Source organism: Pleurodeles waltl, chromosome 11 (assembly GCF_031143425.1).
Source record: "Pleurodeles waltl isolate 20211129_DDA chromosome 11, aPleWal1.hap1.20221129, whole genome shotgun sequence".
In the NCBI taxonomy this organism is placed as follows: domain Eukaryota; kingdom Metazoa; phylum Chordata; class Amphibia; order Caudata; family Salamandridae; genus Pleurodeles; species Pleurodeles waltl.
In genome coordinates, this window is record NC_090450.1 from 380118424 (window position 1) to 380138523 (window position 20100).

Here is a 20100-nt window from a genome sequence, read left to right on the forward strand (position 1 = left end):
TTTAGGGGCTTTAGGGATCAGAGGGTAGTCGCCAATGGCTACTGCCCCTGAGGGTGGCTACACCCTCCTTGTGCCCACTCCCTTTGGGGAGGGGAGCACATTCCTATCCCTACTGGTCCCTGTCCTCCAAACCAAGATGGAGGATTCTGCAGGGAGGAGGTCACCTCAGCTCTGGACACCTTAGGGGTAGTCCTGGATGCAGTGGACAATCATCCCTCTTCTCCCTTATTTCCCCCCGGACTTGCCACCAAAAATGGGGCTTTGTCCGGGGATGGGCATCTCCACTAGCTTGAGTGCCGTGGGACACTGTAACCCGAGGCTTGAGACTCTGAGGCTCACCACCAGTTGTTAGGAGGTGTGAAGCACCTTCACCCAGGACAGGCTTTGTTTCTCACCACAGAGTGCACAAAGGCACTCACCCCATGTGGTCAGAAACTTAGCTGAAAGTGGCAGGCTGGCACAGACCGGTCAGTCCTATACTAGCAACTGGGTGAACGTACATGGGGCATCTCTAAGAGTCCTCTGTGTGAATTTTTTAATAAATTCCACACTGGCATCCGTGTGGGTTTATTGTGCTGAGAGGTTTGATACCAAACTTCCCCTTATTCAGTGAAGCCATTATGGTGCTTCGGAGTTTATAATGACAAACTCCCAGACCATATACTCAATATGGCTACACTGCACTTAAAATGCCCAAGAATGGACTTAGACACAGAAGGGGCATAATGCTCATGCAACTATGCCCTCACCTGTGGTATAGTGCACCCTGCCTTACAGCTGTAAGGCCTGCTAGAGGGGTGACTTACCTTTGCCACAGGCAGTGGGTTGTGAGCATGGAACCCTGAGAGGGGTGCCATGTCGACTTAGTCTTTTTCTCCCCACCAGCATACACAAGCTGAAAGGCAGTGTGCATGGGCTGAGTGAGGGGTCCCCTAGGGTGGCATAATACATGCTGCAGCCCTTAGAGACCTTCCCTGGCCACAGGGCCCTTGGTACTATGGGTACCTTTTACAAGGGACTTATCTGTGTGCCAGGGCTCTGCCAATTGTGGAAACAAAGATACAGTTTTAGGGAAAGAACACTGGTGCTGGGGCCTGATTAGCAGCATCACAGCACACTTTCAAAGTTGGCATCAACACTAGGCAAAAAGTGTGTGTGTGTGTATAGAGGGGGGAGGGGTAACCATGGCAACAGTGGCACTTTCCTACACCACTTTACCTCAGATTTCTCTCCACACACATGTAAAATAAAAAATTAGGTATTAATAGCAGTAAGCGCCTTTTGGGGAGGAGAGAGGGTCACTTGAATCTATGAAATATATCAATACTTCTTTTTTTTACTCCAGTATTGAATCTTAGTCTCACAGCACAACATAGAGAAACAAGTCCATTTAGCTTAATAGTTTGCATTAGTTGTTTCAGCTCTGGTTCATGCTAAGATCTTTCTGCAATCCTCTGAAATACTTAAGGGATGGAACTCATTGTATTTAGGACCCAAGCTGAAAAATTGAGAGATGGGTATTGGATGAAGAATTTGCCACTTGTTTATTGTTAATGGACCCAACAGTGTCTTGAGTTGAATATGCTGATGTTTCGACGGGAGAAGTAGCTCTGTGTACCAATAATACCTTGGTCATTCTGGAACAATGGGGATAATGCAACAAAGCTTTCTATTAATTTTGCTCAGTAGTCTGGGTGAAAAAAAGGGAAATGCATAAGTGAAAACTGCTCTTCAGATAATCTGGAAGGCACTTACCCACAACTGTTCCTCTGGGTATCTGCTGTTGTAGAATTGAAGTTTGCAAATTAGATATGCTGCAAATAAATCTAGATTTGAAATTCCTAAGCTTTCAATAATGACCACTGATCAATGTTGGTGCAATTCCTACTCGTAGAACTTCTTAATGTTCTGCTGAGCGTGTTTGCACATGGGCTATTTATTCCAGGAACATGTCCACCTTCAGTTGCAATCTGGTGTTGAAGAATGCAACTCCATATTTTTGGGGCTTACATGGCCAATGGACATGACTAGCTCCTTGCTTGTCCAGATAGTACATCACTGTTGTGTTGTCTGTATGGACTAGCAGAGAAGAGTATTTTATTCTTGGAAGAAACAACTGAAGTCCTAAGGCAACAGTGGTTAGCGCTAGAAGATTGAGGTGGAACTTAGTCTCTTGGGGGATGAATCTGTGGTCATTATGAATTGTGGTGGAGAGTTGAGAAATGTTAGACTTAAGATACGGTCTTCCTATGTCCATTAAGGCTTACCCAATTTAATTTGTGAGGGGGTGATCTGAACGATGTCTTTAAAAGATCTCCATCTTTGAGTCCGCTCTTTGTCTATTTCCTCTTGAAAAGAGTTCATGCAGAAGCAACAGTGGGGAATTAGGTGAATTCAGGAGGACATAATTCCCAGAAACAATTTGACAGTTGTACTAAAAAATATTTCAAGAGGGAATGTTGGTTAGTCTCAGTATTATTTCTCTTGTAGTGAAGGCCTTGCAAAAAAACTTTGTCTTGATTGGGCCTCAGGAAAGTTATCTTTCTGCTGGGTTCAAGGTAAGATGTGATTGTTTTCTTCTTTAATATCAGACCTAGATCCCTTAACAACAGAAGGAAGGCTCTTGTGGATTCCCTTGTAGGTAAGGATGAAGGACCCTTAATAAATCTGTCAATCAGGTATGGGAAAATCTGATGCCAATTCATTCTCAGGTAAGCTGCGACTGGGGCCTTGCGTTTGGTAAATATCCGGACAGCAGATTTGAGGTCAAAGGGTAGAACCTGTTAAAGGCATCCGGCCACCTCAAACCTTAGATATTTTCAATGGATGTGAATTTGAAAATAAGTATCTTGAAGATCTAGGGATGTCATAAAATCCTCATGGTCTAGTAACTGGAGAATGTCCTGGATTACAATATTCCAAAAGTCTGTTTTTTTCAGTTTTTGTTAAGTTGCTGTAAACTGAGAATTTGTTTTCACTCTCCTGATATTTCTTTGATAAGGAAGAGACCAGACTAGTATCCTGTGTTCCAGTGGACGTAAGGGATCTACTCTATGGCTTCTTTCTGGAAAAGAGAATGAACCTCCAATTTCAAAAGACAAAGAAATGTATCCAACCTCTTGCGAGGTGGATTTTGCAGTGGTTTCAAACAAATTGTAGCGTTTGCCCATTCTGTGTTAGATCTATCCCCCAACGATCTGTGGTAATAGGTTCCCAGTTGTCTTAGTATTGGAGACTCTTCAGCCCTCCCTCTATGGGGGCAACGAAGTACACTGATGCCAGAAAGACATCACTGATGCCTTGATGAGTTTTGCCACTGATTGTAGCTGACCCTAAGTAGGCAACGGTCATGACAGTCTCTATTCCTGTTGGGAGCACTGATAGCGGTAGCCTGTTGGGATTGGAACTGAAGTTTGTACAAGTAAGACTGAAAGTTCCCTCTGGAAGAGAACTAGCCCATCCTCCTAGCACCATGAAATGACTCAAATTGGTACTGCTGCAGAGCCCTCAAAAATCTCCCCATTTCTACATCTGACCTATGGAGTCACCGAACTGCTTTCCAAAGAGAGCCTGTCCATAGTGCAGCATATCTAATATTTTGGCCTGTACTTCTGATTCTGCAAGGTGTTGCTTTGAACCATCACTCCATCCTCAAATTTGCTGCTCCGGCTAGCTGAAGAAAACCAGTGATGCACCACCCATTGCTTCGTCAATTATTTTAGAAGATTTTCTTTCCCCCTCTTGTATAATGTCTCTTGCTTTGTTTCTCATGTCCTCTGGTAGAAACTCCAGCTAAGATCCCTGGTCAGACCATATCTACTTGTCTAATCTCCCCAATATGGCCAGTTGGTGGAAGCCACTGAGGAAAATCTTTTTCCTGCATTATCCAAGAGTACACCCTCTTTCTAGGTGTAGCAGAACAAGGTGTGGAAGAGTTTCTAGAGAGTCTCTGGGCAGCCTGCATGACCTCAGAATCTGGTCTCAGGTGCCTGATGAAGCAAGGCTGAAAATCATCTGGACCCTTGCATTTTTTATCTAAACATGGTGCAAGAGCAGCACCATATCTGGCTTCTTCATCATGAGGATATCAAACCTCTTGGACGTTCTCTCCAAAAGAGCATCAAACCCTCCAACGTCAACAGGAAGGGAGCTACCATCTGGGGGAATAGTTGGGGCAGAGCGGTGCCACATAATCATGCCATTCAGCTGCAGTATCAGGAGGTGTGTATTGTGTTAGCTCACCTTTTTCTGGCTTATCATCATCCAAATAAATATCCAGTGTGCACTGATAACAAGTGGTACTGTTCTGGGTGGGCCACCTAACTTTGGGAACTATTGTAATAGTCTGTGAAGGTTTGATGGAGATCCGTAACTAAATCTGTGGGAACCTACATCATTGGCGCCTGATAATGCTCTTGATCATCGTACGCAACTTAAGAGTACTGCTCCACAAAAGCTTCAATAGATCTAAATTTTGAAGCATGTGGTTGATCCTGGAATGAAAATTCTCCCTCTAAATAATCATCATTGTTCTAATACTTCGCATTAAGTTGTGTGGGACTGCAGGCAGGGCTAAAGGACCTTGATTCTCAGACTCATCAAGACCTATAAGTGTGTAGGTGAAAGAGGAAAAAACCTTACAGGCATAGGTATGTTCTGGAAGGATAGGATCTGGTATTTCCTTGCTGTAATAAGAATGGTAGGTTGTATTGTCGAAGGGCCAGTCGACGTTGCTGTTGAAATTACACCTTTATAATGTCTGGACTGTAGTAAAGTACCCTCTTTTTCGCATGGTTACCCCCACTTTTTGCCTGCTATCAGTGAGCTTAGACTGTTTTGAATGGGATCCTGCTAACCCAGACCCCAGTGACTGTGCTCTCTCCCTCTAAATTTGGTTGCCTAGGACTTTTGTACACTCCACAATTGGCATACTGGTGCCCCCATATAAGTCTCTAGTATATGGTACTTAGGTACCCAGGGTATTATGGCACCAGGGGTACCCCATGGGCTGCATTATGTATTGTGCCACACATGGGAGGGAGCCCATGCAAAATGTGTCTGCAGGCCTGCCATTGCAGCCTGTGTGAAAAGGTGCACGCACCCTTTCACCACAGGTCACTGCACCAGGTCACTGTAAGTCACCCCTATTATAGGCCCTCCTAGCCCAGAGGGCAGGGTGTAGGTCCCTGTGTGTGAGGGCACCCCTGCATGAGCAGAGGTGCCTTTACGAACTCCAGCTCCATTGCACTGCACCCGGCCGCCCCTGTACCACTGAGGGTGTGTTTTGTGTGTCTGTGTGCGTCCCCCCCAGTGCTCTACAAAAACCCCCTGGTCTGCTCCCCGAGGACACAGGTACTTACCTGCTAACAGACTGGAACCGGAGTACACCTGTTCTCCATTGGCGCCTATTTGTTTTTGGCCCTCCTTTGACCTCTGCACCTGACCGGCCCTGTGTTGCTGGTGCTGTGGCTTTGGGGTTGCCTTGAACCCCCAACAGTGAGCTGCCTATGCCCAGGAGACTGTCTGTGTAAGTGCTTTACTTACCTGAGAAACTAACTGTAGGAGGCTGGACTGGCTTGTAGTGAGTACCAAGGGGTACTTACACCTTGCACCAGGCATCCCTTATTAGTGTAGAGGGGTGTCTAGCAGCTTAGGCTGATAGAAAAGGTAGCTTAGCAGAGCAGCTTAGGCTGAACTAGGAGACGAGTGAAGCTCCTACAGTACCTCTAGTGTCATTTGCACAATATCATAAGAAAACACAATACACAGATATACTAAAAATAAAGGTACTTTATTTTTATGACAATATGCCAAAAGTATCTCAGTGAGTACCCTCAGTATGAGGATAGCAAATATACACAAGATATATGTACACAATACCAAAATATGCAGTAATAGCAATAGAAAACAGTGCAAACAATGTATAGTCACAATAGAATGCAATGGGGGCACATAGGGATAGGGGCAACACAAACCATATACTCTAGAAGTGGAATGCGAACCACGAATGGACCCCAAACCTATGTGACCTTGTAGAGTGTAGCTGGGACTGTAAGAAAACAGTGAGTGTTAGAAAAATAGCCCACCCCAAGACCCTGAAAAGTGGGTGCAAATTGCACCTAAGTTCCCCAAAGAGCACAGAAGTCATGATAGGGGAATTCTGCAAGGAAGACCAACACCAGCAATACAACAACAATGGATTTCCAGACGAGAGTACCTGTGGAACAAGGGGACCAAGTCCAAAAGTCACGATCAAGTTGGGAGTGGGCAGATGCCCAGGAAATGCCAGCTGTGGGTGCAAAGAAGCTGCCACCGGATGGTAGAAGCTATGGATTCTGCAAGAACGACAAGGGCTAGAAACTTCCCCTTTGGAGGATGGATGTCCCACATCGTTAAGAGTCGTGCAGAAGTGTTTTACCGCAGAAAGACCGCAAACAAGCCTTGCTACCTGCAAGGGTCGCGGTTAGGGTTTTTGGATGCTGCTGTGGCCCAGGAGGGACCAGGATGTCGCCAATTGCGTGAGGAGACAGAGAGGGCGTCCAGCAAGACAAAGAGCCCACTCAGAAGCAAGCAGCACCCAGAGAAGTGCCGGAACAGGCACTATGAAGTGGAGTGAATCGGTGCTCACCCGAAGTTGCACAAGAGAGTCCCACGATGCCGGAGGACAACTCAGGAGGTTGTGCAATGCAGGTTAGAGTGCCGTGGACCCAGGCTTGGCTGTGCACAAAGGAATTCCTGGAAGAGTGCACAGGAGCCGGAGTAGCTGCAAAACACGCGGTTCCCAGCAATGCAGTCTAGCGTGGGGAGGCAAGGACTTACCTCCACCAAACTGGGACTGAAGAGTCACTGGACTGTGGGAGTCACTTGGACAGAGTTGCTGAGTTCACGGGACCTCGCTCGTCATGCTGAGAGGAGACCCAGAGGACCGTTGATGCAGTTCTTTGGTGCCTGAGGTTGCAGGGGGAAGATTCCGTCGACCCACGGGAGATTTCTTCGGAGCTTCTAATGCAGAGAGGAGGCAGACTACCCCCACAGCATGCACCACCAGGAAAACAGTCGAGAAGGCGGCAGGATCAGCGTTACAAGGTCGCAGTAGTTGTTGTTGCAACTTTGTTGCAGTTTTGCAGGCTTCCAGCGCGGTCAGCAGTCGATTCCTTGGCAGAAGGTGAAGAGAGAGATGCAGAGGAACTCTGATGAGCTCTTGCATTCGTTATCTAAGGAATTCCCCAAAGCAGAGACCCTAAATAGCCAGAAAAGGAGGTTTGGCTACCTAGGAGAGAGGATAGGCTAGCAACACCTGAAGGAGCCTATCAGAAGGAGTCTCTGACGTCACCTGCTGGCACTGGCCACCCAGAGCAGTCCAGTGTGCCAGCAGCACCTGTTTCCAAAATGGCAGAGGTCTGGAGCACACTGGAGGAGCTCTGGGCACCTCCCAGGGGAGGTGCAGGTCAGGGGAGTGGTCACTCCCCTTTCCTTTGTCCAGTTTTGTGCCATAGCAGGGCTGAGGGATCCCTGAACCTGTGCAGACTGGCTTATGCAGAGATGGGCACCATCTGTGCCCATCAAAGCATTTCCAGAGGCTGGGGGAGGCTACTCCTCCCCAGCCCTGACACCTTTTTCCAAAGGGAGAGGGTGTAACACCCTCTCTCTGAGGAAGTCCTTTGTTCTGCCTTCCTGGGCCAGGCCTGGCTGGACCCCAGGAGGGCAGAAACCTGTCTGAGGGGTTGGCAGCAGCAGCAGCTGCAGTGAAACCCCGGGAAAGGTAGTTTGGCAGTACCCGGGTCTGAGCTAGAGACTCTGGGGATCATGGAATTGTCTCCCCAATGCCAGAATGGCATTGGGGTGACAATTCCATGATCTTAGATATGTTACATGGCCATGTTCGGAGTTACCATTGTGACGCTATACATATGTCGTGACATATGTATAGTGCATGCGTGTAATGGTGTCCCCGCACTCACAAAGTCCGGGGAATTTGCCCTGAACAATGTGGGAGCACCTTGGCTAGTGCCAGGGTGCCCACACACTAAGTAACTTAGCACCCAACCTTTACCAGGTAAAGGTTAGACATATAGGTGACTTATAAATTACTTAAGTGCAGTGGTAAATGGCTGAGAAATAACGTGGACGTTATTTCACTCAGGCTGCACTGGCAGGCCTGTGTAAGAATTGTCAGAGCTCCCTATGGGTGGCACAAGAAATGCTGTAGCCCATAGGGATCTCCTGGAACCCCAATACCCTGGGTACCTCAGTACCATATACTAGGGAATTATAAGGGTGTTCCAGTATGCCAATGTAAATCGGTGAAATTGGTCACTTGCCTGTTAGTGACAATTTGGAAAGAGAATGAGAGAGCATAACCACCGAGGTTCTGGATAGCAGAACCTCAGTGAGACAGTTAGGCATCACACAAGGAACACATACATATAGGTCACAAACTTATGAGCACTGGGGTCCTGGCTAGCAGGGTCCCAGTGACACTTAACAAACATACTGAAAACATAGGGTTTTCACTATGAGCACTGGGCCCTGGCTGGCAGGATCCCAGTGAGACAGTGAAAACACCCTGACATACACTCACAAACAGGCCAAAAGTGGGGGTAACAAGGCTAGAAAGAGGCTACTTTCTCACACTAACCAAAACTTAACTCCCCCCGGAACTGTTGATTTTTGCACAGTGTCCACTTTTAAAATAGCTATTTGCCATTTTACCCAAAACTGGATGTACTACTGTTTTAAACCAAAGTTCTATACTTACCTGTGTGAAGTACCTGACATTATGTACCTCAAATTTGAATCTTGTGGTTCTAAAAATAACTTAAGAAAATATATTTTTCTATATAAAACTTACTGGCCTGGAGTTAAGTCTTTGAGTGTGTGTTCCTCATTTATTGCCTGTGTGTACAACAAATGCTGAACACTACTCTCTGATAAGCCTACTGCTCGACCACACCACCACAAAATAGAGCATTAGAATTATCTAATTTTGCCACTATCAACCTCTAAGGGGAACCCTTGGACTCTGTGCATACTATCTCTCACTCTGAGATAGTATATACAGAGCCAACTCTGGGTGGAGGGGAAGGGGGGCATATACCTTCTGAGGAAAGCCAGATCTGCATACCAAAGGTGGTGGGCTTCTTTGAAGCCTTCTGCCTTGGAACACAGATTTGCAGTTCATCCCACTGGGAGGGTTGTTTAACACTCCTGCCAGAGCAGGCTTTGTTTTCGACCTTCAGAGAGCAAAGGCTCTCACCCTTGGGGGTCAGAAACTCATCATTTGGTGGCAGGCTGACTATGACTAGTCAGCACCAGTAGTTGGTAGGCTCTCACAGGACACCTCTAAGGTGCCCTCTGGGTACACGTATTAATCAATCCATCACTAGCAGGGTTTAATAATCTGAAACCTTTGATATCAAACATCCCTAGTTTCAGCGAAGCCATCATGTAGCTAGGGAACTCGTACTGACCAGTGTCCAGCACATGTACTTAAAATGGCTTTCCTGTTCACTTTTTATGTTTAAGAATCGACAAGGACATGTCATGGGTATACCAGTTCTTGCTGATACGTCCATACATGTAATATAATGCACCCTGCCTTAGGGCTAGAAGGCCTGCTGTAGTGGTGAATTACAAATATTACATACAGTGTTTAGAGGACATGGCACACAGGCTGTGTCTCATCTTATGTTTTCACTTTTGGGAGCACCTTGTCAAGTAGCCTCCAATGGCATTCTACATGAGGCTGGTTCCTTAGATGGGCAGAAACTGTCCTGCAACTCTTAGGGACACTCTTCAGTACCCAGCCCCTAGGTACCAGGGGCACCATTTACTAGGGACTCAAGGGATAAAGTGACCAGGTGTCTTGTTTTGAAGAAGGAACACTGGCACTGGGCACTTGGTTAGCAGGAGCCCAGTGCTCTTCAGTAAAAGTAGCATCAAAATAGAGGCAAGAAGTGGGGAAGTACTGTAACCAGAACCCAGCTTCCTATACAGCCACAACCAGTTTAGGGTGCCTAACCTTCCCTGATCATCCCCTAACCAAATGCCATCCTCATAGCCGATAGGCTGGGTGTAAAGTAAAATAGACGCTTTGAATATAGCCTAGTATTATGCCTAATACAAAAAATCTATCTATTGCTCATCAAATGCCTCTCATGTCCCTAATAATGCTCATCAAATATACACATATGATAGAGATTATATATACATATCCAAGAAATAAATGACTCAAACAGATGATCTCACCAAAGAACAAAAATATATTTCTACTACAACATGTCAGCTTCCACCTTCCTCAGGTAGTACAAGAGTATTTGCTCAGTGGCTGCACTGCTGGATTTTCAAAAAGCATCATGACTGAAGACTCCAATTGGAATGTGCATTCAATGCAGTCCTGAGAACTCTTCAGATATGCAGAAATCAAGTGGCATTATCAGCAATGTTCAATCCATCTGGTTGCAGTGATTTTAAACAGTACATCCAGAAATGTTCTCTGATGTCCAGTAGTTCTTCCTTTAAAACATGTTCCACAGGGAAAATCTTCAAATCTGATAGTAAATGGTCCACAAGGTTAAAATGATTGGCTACAGTCTGGTCAAGTTTCTTGGTAATTATTGCTGATTTGTGGTTCCTGAATCATGTATGGAAGTCATTCACTGTTTGGCCTACATATTGTCCTTAACAGCTTTGACGTTGTCACTGAATCACATAAATAATACATGCTGAGCGACATGTAAGATGCTGTCTTATTCCACAGGTCTTTCTTGTAACAGAACTAGTTACTGATGATGTTTGCAAAAGGTATTCACATGTGATGCACCTTTTAGAATCACAGCAATGAACTCCTGCATTTCTTACAGCTTGCTTAAGTTCAGCTCTCACGATCGTAAATTGGGAGCTCTGCGGAAAGCAATGACTGACTGTCTTGGAAAAAGCTTTTGCAATTTTGCACATGTGGATAGTAAAGGAAAAATTATAAACACATATATATTAACAAAAATAAATAAATGAATGACCATATCCAGTATTGAATTTTTTTTTATTTTTTTTTTGAGAATCTCATAACACCAGTAATTTTTAGGGGCGAGCGCAAAGCGCTCCGTCCCGTGTTGTAATCTTTCTTTCGGCTTCAAAACACACCCATGTCACTTCAGTCTCTTTCATGGGTTTGTGGGCTTGTCTTTTAAAATCTGCTTGCTTTCATTAGTGAAAAGCATGCATACGTCATGCCTTTTCCGTTGTTTAGCCCTCCTCAAGCACAGCGACCAAGTACTGAAAACATACGAGGCTCCATGCTTGCCGTACGGTTTCAAGACTTCTTTTTCTCTATTTTCGCAGCGCGATGTCGCTGGGCAGATGTCGAGCGCTTTGCATGACATCGATCCTGTTACATAGGTAATTACACTTTAGCCGGTTACGTAGATAATTGCACGTTTGACTGTTACATGGATAATTGCATTTTTGCCGATAGGTGTCACTGCAAGTGAACTTTTATTTCCCTTTGTGTGTACTTTTTAGTTTATATGACAAGAAAAGTCCAGTTAGTTATGTGAAACTGTTTTACTTTTCATTTTCAATTTATGTGGCAAGAAAAGTCTGGTTACAATGCTAATTGCTATAGCTCGAGCAAACGCGAGACCCATTGCATTGCAAATGCTTGTTAGAAATGTAGCCTATTGCTTCAGCAAGGTCTTGTGTGTGAATGTTTTGAGTCCTCAAGGTAATTAGAAATTAATTTGGAGCCATAATGAATTGTAAACAGTTAAAGCTGCTATGCAACAGGACCCGTAGCTGAGCAGGTCTCTTGTCTAAGTAAGAGTCCATAAGACTTTTAGGAGAACAAGGCTATGCATCTTGCTATGGTTTCAGTTGATTTGTGTGGTAAGAAACAGGAAACACTTATGGAGATTGTATTGTAATTTTATTTTGTACAGACAATACATCCCAAAATGAATGAATAAATAGGTAAATACATGAATAAATGACAGACAACCAATGTAATAACCGGAAATGAAATGACACCTTGGACTAGGTGAATTTGAACTCTTCCTCTGTGGACATTTAAACAATTGTGGGTGGCAGTGTAAGACAGTTAAAAACAGAATCAGCAATTTAGATCTTTACTTAGACAGTGAAATACCACAGCCCGTTGTAATGGTTTCTATTAAAGAAGTGCAAATAGACACAAATTAAGGAAGATATGAACGTTAAAAGTCAATCTTTGACTATCTATTGGTGGCAAAGAGGGGCAAGATCTTTTCTTTGTCTCTCCTCTTGTGTTTTGTACACTTGTAAACTGGTAAAGAGAATGAGGAAGGTTCTGGTACCCAACTGGGTTACCAAATGTTCCACAAAGACCCACAACTCAAACTCCATTAATTCACCTTCCTAAAATTCATCATGCTGGCAAAGTCAAACAAAACACTCTTTTCATTCATCATATCATTTTTGTGACACCTAGATGCGACTGATTCAGAAGAAAGTTGATCTAAAGCATGTCGACTATTTTTCAAGATCCTAACCACCCTTACAGCACGCCAATCATGTTCTACAGGTACCAAGGCAAGACCACCTCTCTTTAGAATATCATTGCTTTATCAGGACTAAATAGGTTATCTGGTACCACAGGTCACCAAATCCTGCTTTTAAAAATGTTTCTTTCCAGCGGTTCTAGAAAGTCAAAGGATGCCTCTTCTTAAAATGGCGGCAGGTGGCTGCAATATTGGGGTGTGTGAAGATTGTCCTTAGAAAAGTACTTATAATCATTACCAACCTGGATACAGATTTCACCAGCAAATCCCACTAGGCCTTCAGAGACAATTCCACACTACAGGAAACTTAAGAATTACAGAGATGTTGCTCTTTTGTCTTACAGTCTTCTAGAAATGGTAAGGGGCCAGATGAATCAAGATACTAGTCGCCTAAATTAGTAGCAATTTGTAACCTATCTTTTTGTGACTAGTATCTAAAATTGTGAACTCACCTATGTAATGCTAGGTCAGTTCACCAAACTCGGATTTGGAGCTGGGCACCATCAGACCTACCTAATGAATATTCAATAAATAGGTGCACAACTCTGACTCAGTCCTGTTGGCCACAGGGACCATGGTCTGCTAGGATAAGCGGACCACCATTCCCGTGACTGCTTTTAAAAATGAAAACATTTTTTAATTTTTTTTAAAGCAGTCCTATATTGTTAAAGAAAATGTTTATAATATAAATATATGTGTGTGTATATTTCTCAAGCATTTCAGTGAGAGTTGGCAATCGTCCTTTGGACCACTGCCTACTTCCCTTGAATATTGCACCCTAATTCAAAAGGGAACCCCTTCCCTTTTGAGATTAAGCTACCATCCCAACTTGGGACTCAGTGGCTTTTCAAATGATCTGCAACCGCAAATCTGGTCACAAACCATTGATGCATCTTTTACTGAACCACAATTTGAAAGGGACGCCACAAAATGCACTTTCCAAACTGCGGTTTGATATTCAGCTGAAATCCCATTTTAGGAGTTTATTAAGTTTAACCACTCATAACCTGGGTTTTGTATGTGGGAAATCACTTCTAAACAGCTGGACAAAATTTCAATGAGAAAAAACACCCACACCAAAAATCTCTCTCTGGGTCAGAGAACTGTTCTCGACAGCCTATTCATTACTTGAGGACATTTTTTTAGCCAATCAAAATTAGTTTGAAAAAAATTAAGTGCCTTTGAGGGAAAGGAAGCAGTAAAAAGAGGACAATACTGCATAAAGTAGGGGTTCACTTTATAAGATGATTCCTGTATCCTAGTAATTGGTTAACAAAAAAGCAACAGTGTGGCAATGGTTAAGAGAGGTATTGAGGTAGGGCCAGGAACTAACAGGGACACTTGAACAGGTATGTTTTCAAGTAAAAGTATCTTTTGCAAAACTTATTTCCTTTGATGAGAAGGTAATATTAATCAGGCGATGAGGAAGAGGAGACACTAATCTGATGAAAAGAAAAAAAGGAAGGGTGTAGAATGACTGAGAAAAGGGAAGAAAGCAAGGCATGTCAACTGGGTGATCATGGTGCAAGGTGGAAGTGGGTGATCTTAGTAAAAAGATTCACATTCTTTCTGTCACTTCTGTTCATCAGCTCTTTCCAACTTATCTACTATAGCACGTACAAACAAGAAGGGAGAGAGGGTTATCTGTTCATTAATGTGCAGACATAAAATGTGCAATCTACCCTGACTGGATGTACAATCAGCTGGATCTGGTAACCATTTGGGTTGCCAAAAGTTCCACGAAGGCCCAGATTTCTAATTCCATCAATTTTCAAACTGTCTCTATCAGCTATTATGCTTTCCTCTACAAGACAGTACACCTTGTGTACTTCACATAGTTTTCATCTTGAAAAGGTACATTATTCCTCTTGCATTGCCCCTCAAATTATTACTGATACCTATGATAATCTAATGAGATGTTGCAGAACTGTAATTGCTGAAAGGCTGAAAAGTGAGTTAAGCAAACCATCAATTTAGGAGCTCCTGGGCTTTCCTTTTTAAACTGGGTTCAGATTCACAAAGAAATGAGGTAGCAGAGCCCTGTTTTAGGTGCACTACAATGTAGATCAGCATTCGTCTAGGTGGCAACATAACCAACACTGAATGAAAGTTATATAGCATATAAAACATCACATACCTGAAACAATCTTGCAGCTCATGGTGATGGGCTGGAAGGACTTTCCAGGAGATTCTGCAGCACTGGGGAGCTGCCCCGGAGGTATTATTTTACAGCTCGCAGTAATGGGTTGGAAAGCAGAATTGCCATGTGACCCAAATTTGATTTTTGGTGGTGCTATTTTAGTGGGTGAATGCTCCAAAGCAGACTGCGGAGAATGAAAAGTGGTGGTGGGCTGTTCGTCTCTACTTCTGATGAAGAAACCTGAGAGTGACGGAGGTTAAATAGGAAAGCCTTTATTTTTCATTGCACAAAATATATCTTAAACATTTTTTTTAATAGTTGTGTGCAGCAAAGACTAGACCTTGATGTGTTAGAGCACTTTACAAAAATCAAAAGTGTTTTACCATTACAACAGCCAAGATAATGATATAGGATACAAGTAATCTTTATATATATACACACACAAATGATCAGGGTAGAGATGAATGTACAAAACTCACATTCTAAAACACTAGTTCAGTAATAAATAAACAGGTACATTCAGAAAAACTCTTGGTACATAGATAGGATGATGACAGCACCCTGATGGGGCTCATCCAAGATTTGTAAGTTTGTTTATACAAGTAGTGAGCTAATAATCATAACAATTATAAAATTGCCCTAAGTCACATTATGCGCAACAGACCTGAATGCGTCACATCCAATAGAGAACATGTCAGCAGAATTCTGTAATCCAAACTGGTTAATAACGCAAACTCCTACCAGCACATGGCTCATATAGGTGCAATTTGAAAGCAGTTTCTGGAACTCCTGATGAGGGAAAGAGAAATGAGGGGGCAAGACAGTTGTTTCATCTCCTTCATTAAAGGACCTAAAAGAAGAAATAGTGTGCATGGAGGGGCACAACAGTGGCAATCACTAGGTCATCGCAAAAGAAAAATTGTTTCAGTGTCTGTTTTTGTTTAAAATAGTAATCTCGAGCAGAATAGGATCACAGTTGCGTAGTTGGCAAGATCCTTCTGTGAGCTTCAGTCTCCTACCCAGTTTGTCAAATGGATCAGTGTACATTTTCTTTGAACATGCAAGTTAGTACATGGATCCACCCTTGCTGAGGAGCCATTAAGGAAGATGAGCACAGAAGGAATGGGCTCAAAGTGGTCAATTCTGGACATGTTGATCGGCACAATGGACAGCAGCCTTAATTAAGGCAACACAAAGTGTGGAAAAGCCAGCTAAAATGCAATTTTATGTCACGACAGAAGGCTAGCATTTTGCATAAACCTTTTATTCACAACTTCTGCGCAGCTCCTTTAAAGACTTATATAACCAAATGAAGTCACAATAACAAAGAACCATAACAGCCCATATAATGCCATAACAGCCGATATAACTCCATAACAACAGTCCTCTTCTGTTTGTTGCTTCTGTGCAGATAAGGATGGATTTTTCTATGAATATTTTGTTGTGTTCGAATGGTGTTGTTGATCGAACATTGTTAGTTTCAGGAAGTTTAAAAGTATTGTACCCAATTGTTGAGTAAATGTGGTGTTTTGTAGTTTAATTATGTAGTTTATTTACAATAGGGTCTTAGGAAATGGAGCAGGTTTTTATTAGTGTGTAATGTGGGAAATATTTTGGTATAATGTTTCAAAAAAGGTAAAAAATACAGTAGTTTTCAGTCATTTACCTTCTTTTCAAGAGAAAAGGTTAACTGCGCGGCTTGCTGGCGAGCGGGCGCGCACTCAGAAATCCTATGGTGCGGTCAGCCATCTGTTGTGGATAACGGGTCATTGCGCTTCAAATCGAGGAGCAGCATGCGATCCTCGTGAGGGCAGACTGGAGCGTGCAGCTCTCTGAAAGCAGTGTGTCCTTCGTGAGACACGTCAGTGGAAAGTGAGGTCAGGCTGGAGCGTGCAGTACGCTCAGTGCAGCGCATCCATGTGAGACGCGTCAGAAGAGGAATCCACATTGAATAAACAATTGAGCAAACGTGTTACATAGCGATCATTCCTCGGCAACGGCATAGAAACATAAAGAAAGGCTGTTAGGAGGAACAAGCGCATTTGTTACTAACAGAAGATAAAGTAGTGGCATTATAGGAGTTTTAGAAAGGAAATAAAAATAAAGAGGCATAGAATAACTTAAAAGATATATTAAAGAATGTATATTTAAAAAAAAAAAAAGAATGACAAGAAATGATTTTATCAAGCAAGGATACTCAGGAAGAGGAGATAAGGAGATTAATTTCAAAGCAAGTTGGGGAAACAGTTAAAACAACATTACATTTTTTTTGAAGGAACCTTATAAGAAAGGTAGGTTAGTTGAGGAAGATCAATATTGGTCTCTTTCGGATGAGGAAGATTCAGAGATAAAAGGGTCAGGCGGAAAATGTTTAAATAAAAGAAAGCGCATACGAGAAGAGGAATATGAAAACGAATGTCCAGAATTTTAAAATAAATTAATTTCAGGTGTCCTAAGCGGCACAATGGAAAGGATTATTCAGATGAGTTGGATGAATACATTCTAGATATGAGTAATGATAATGAAATGGATGAATTTACAATGCTAGATCAAACGTAGAAGGAGCAGAGAAAGGAGGTTAAAGATCCTTTGGGTCATGCTCTAAGCCATCTGATGTAAAACATCTGCGAAGTGCGGAATGGGGCCTATGCGTCAAGTTGCAGAATATATAAAGCAAAAAATAAGGAAGCCTTTAGAGAGGAATGAGAGAAATGTAATGAGGGCTGAATGTTCACGCCCTGTATTTGGAGAGTAAGATTCTATGACTCCAAACCTGGATCCGGATTTGATTACATATTTATTTAAATTTGCCCGAGATCCAAGGAAGGGTTTTGAAAGATCATTAAACAGTGTGGGGATAGACTCCTGGGTGTATTGGGGCCATTAGCGAGAATTTTTGATATGGGATGGTAGTCTTATGTGAAAGGAACCGATCTAGATATTAATTTGTTTAGGGGATGGAGCCAAAGAGCAATTTGTTTTTTTGGGGAATGCTAACGCAGGGCTCATTGTGGAGAGAAGGATGGCTATATTATTAAGGATAAGCCCAAAATTGGGAGAATTAGCAAGAAAAGAAACATCTGAGTAGACAAAAGGTCTACTTTTTGGAGAATTAATGATAAAGGCCTTGACCAAGTATGTTCATACTTTTACGGCCTTAGATAAGGCACATTCATCAATGAGGAAAGTATTTGGAGATGGAAATCTATATAGTATGGCTGTAGGAAGGGGTCAATCTTTCGGCTGTACGTTCTACAGAGGCCTGAGCAGTTTTAGACGAGGATCCTAACAGAGTAGTTTTTCAACCAATTCATTCTACCCGCAAAAAGGAAGAGGAGGTAGAGGCAGAACAGACTGTGGATGCAGCCATATTGCCAACCCAGGATCACAACCAGGACAGACTGGAATTGGTTCTTCCTTGGGAGGAGTTGCAGGGAGATTTAAAATGTTTGTAGACAATTGGAGGAAAATAGCAAAAGATGGCCAGGTTCTGGGGACAGTAAACGGTTATATAATAGACGTTCAAGAGATTCCAATCAGGACTTAGAACGCAGAGAAATATGTTTTCAAAAGGAGATAAAAGAGGTTGTGTGAAATACAATTTATGGTATGTTAGAAAAAGGAACAATTGTAAAACTAAGAAAAAGAAAGAGTGTTTGGGAGTACATTATTTGTAGTGGGAAAAAAAGGACAAAGGTTGGAGACCGGTGATACATCTTAGAAGTTTAAACATGTATGTCGTATACAGAAATTTCAAAATGGAGGGCACACATTTGAGAGATATTCTTCAGGAGCAGGATTGGTCAGTGAAAATAGATCTGAAGGATGCTTATTTTATGATTCTAACGGGAAGACAGAGTCAGACGTTTTAACAGTTCAGGTGGGAAGGACAACTGTTCATATTTACTTGTCTTCCTTTTGGTCTGTCTTCGGCACCTTGGTGTTTTACTAAGGTAATGAGATCAGTAGTAGGTTTTCTGAGGGAAAGGGGAGTGAGATTGATTACTTATTTGGACAACATTTTAATTATGAGTCAGGAGAGTTCTTTACTATCATTTTTGATCATTTGAGGAGGAGCTTAAGTATTCTAAACAATCTGGGTTTTATAATAAACCAGGAGAAGTCAGTTCTTACACCGTCTCGAAGAATGGAATTTTTGGGGTTTGTGATAGATACAGAGAAAGCTCAATTACAATTACAAGAGAGAAATATTTCTCTAATAAAAAGGGAGATAAAGAATGTTTTGAGGAAGAATATTATTACTTTGAAGGAATTGGCAAGGACAATTGGTTTACTTTCATCTTCAATTCAGGCAATTTTCCAGGGGCCACTAAATTACAGAGCACTCCAAAGAGTCAAGCATCTTGCATTAGCACACGGTTTATGGTATGGAGATGTAATAAAGGTTTCAGAGGATGCAGTGAGAGAATTGGAATGGTGAATGGAAAATCTGCAGGCATGGAATGGGAGAGCCATATCTGTATGACTCAAAGGGTAGTTATGCAGGTGAGGAGACCGAAATGTCAATTGGTGTTTGTGACACCATTTTGGACAACTCAGGTGTGGTTTCCTTCGGTTATGGAGCTGGTAGTAGAGGATCCAATTTTAATAGAAGCATGCAAGGGTCTTTTGAAGGACGTAAACAATCAAGAACATTCTTTGGTACAATCAGGGATGCTCAACCTTCTGGTTTGGAAGATTTCAGGAGAGATGAGCGTTTCAAAGAACTATCTGGAGATGCTTCAGTTATTATATGATTTGTGGGCTCCAGGAACAAGGAGACGGTATAAGAGTGCCTGGAAGGTATGGGTATGAAAGGAATTTGGATCCCGTGGAAGCGGATGAAGTTATGATAGCTAATTTCTTAGTAGAATTGTTTAAGAAGGGTTTACATTATAGAACAATAAATTGTTATAGATCTGCAATTGCAGCAGGACATTGTTTGGTTGATGGTACTTCTATAGGGAGGAATACATTGATATGTATGATTATGAAAGGGATTAGATTGAAAAGACCACCAAAAAATAAATATACTAATTTATGGGATGTTAGGCTGATATCTGATTTGTTTAGGAAATGGCCATTGAATAATTTTTTGACAGACAGTTCACAAGCAAAGTTGCAACTTTATTGTGTATGATTTATTTTTTTAAAGTTGGATGTAAAAGCTCTAGAGTTATCAGTAGATTTGATCAACCACAGGGAGTTTTATTTGAGGTAAGAAATAGAACAAAACAATTACAGAAAATATATTTTATCCAAGGTTTGATGAACATCCAGATTTGTGCATAGTAAGGTGTATAAAAGATTATGAGAATAGAATGTGTTAGTTTAGATCAGAAGGAACAAATCAGCTTTTGATTTTTTATGTAAAACCATACAGAGCGGTATCTACAGCTATGATTGCTAGATGGGTGAAGAATGTGA

General features: G+C 42.4%; 1 protein-coding gene across 2 annotated transcripts in view; it reads right to left on the reverse strand.

The window, feature by feature from the left end:
• The window catches only part of YEATS2 (YEATS domain containing 2), a 1667962-nt gene that overhangs the window by 1155972 nt on the left and 491890 nt on the right, over positions 1-20100 (reverse strand). For both annotated transcript variants that reach the window (XM_069213699.1, XM_069213698.1), the window contains exon 11: positions 14671-14913. In XM_069213699.1, coding sequence (XP_069069800.1) covers positions 14671-14913 — 243 coding nt within the window. The remainder of the gene's footprint in view (positions 1-14670; positions 14914-20100) is intronic.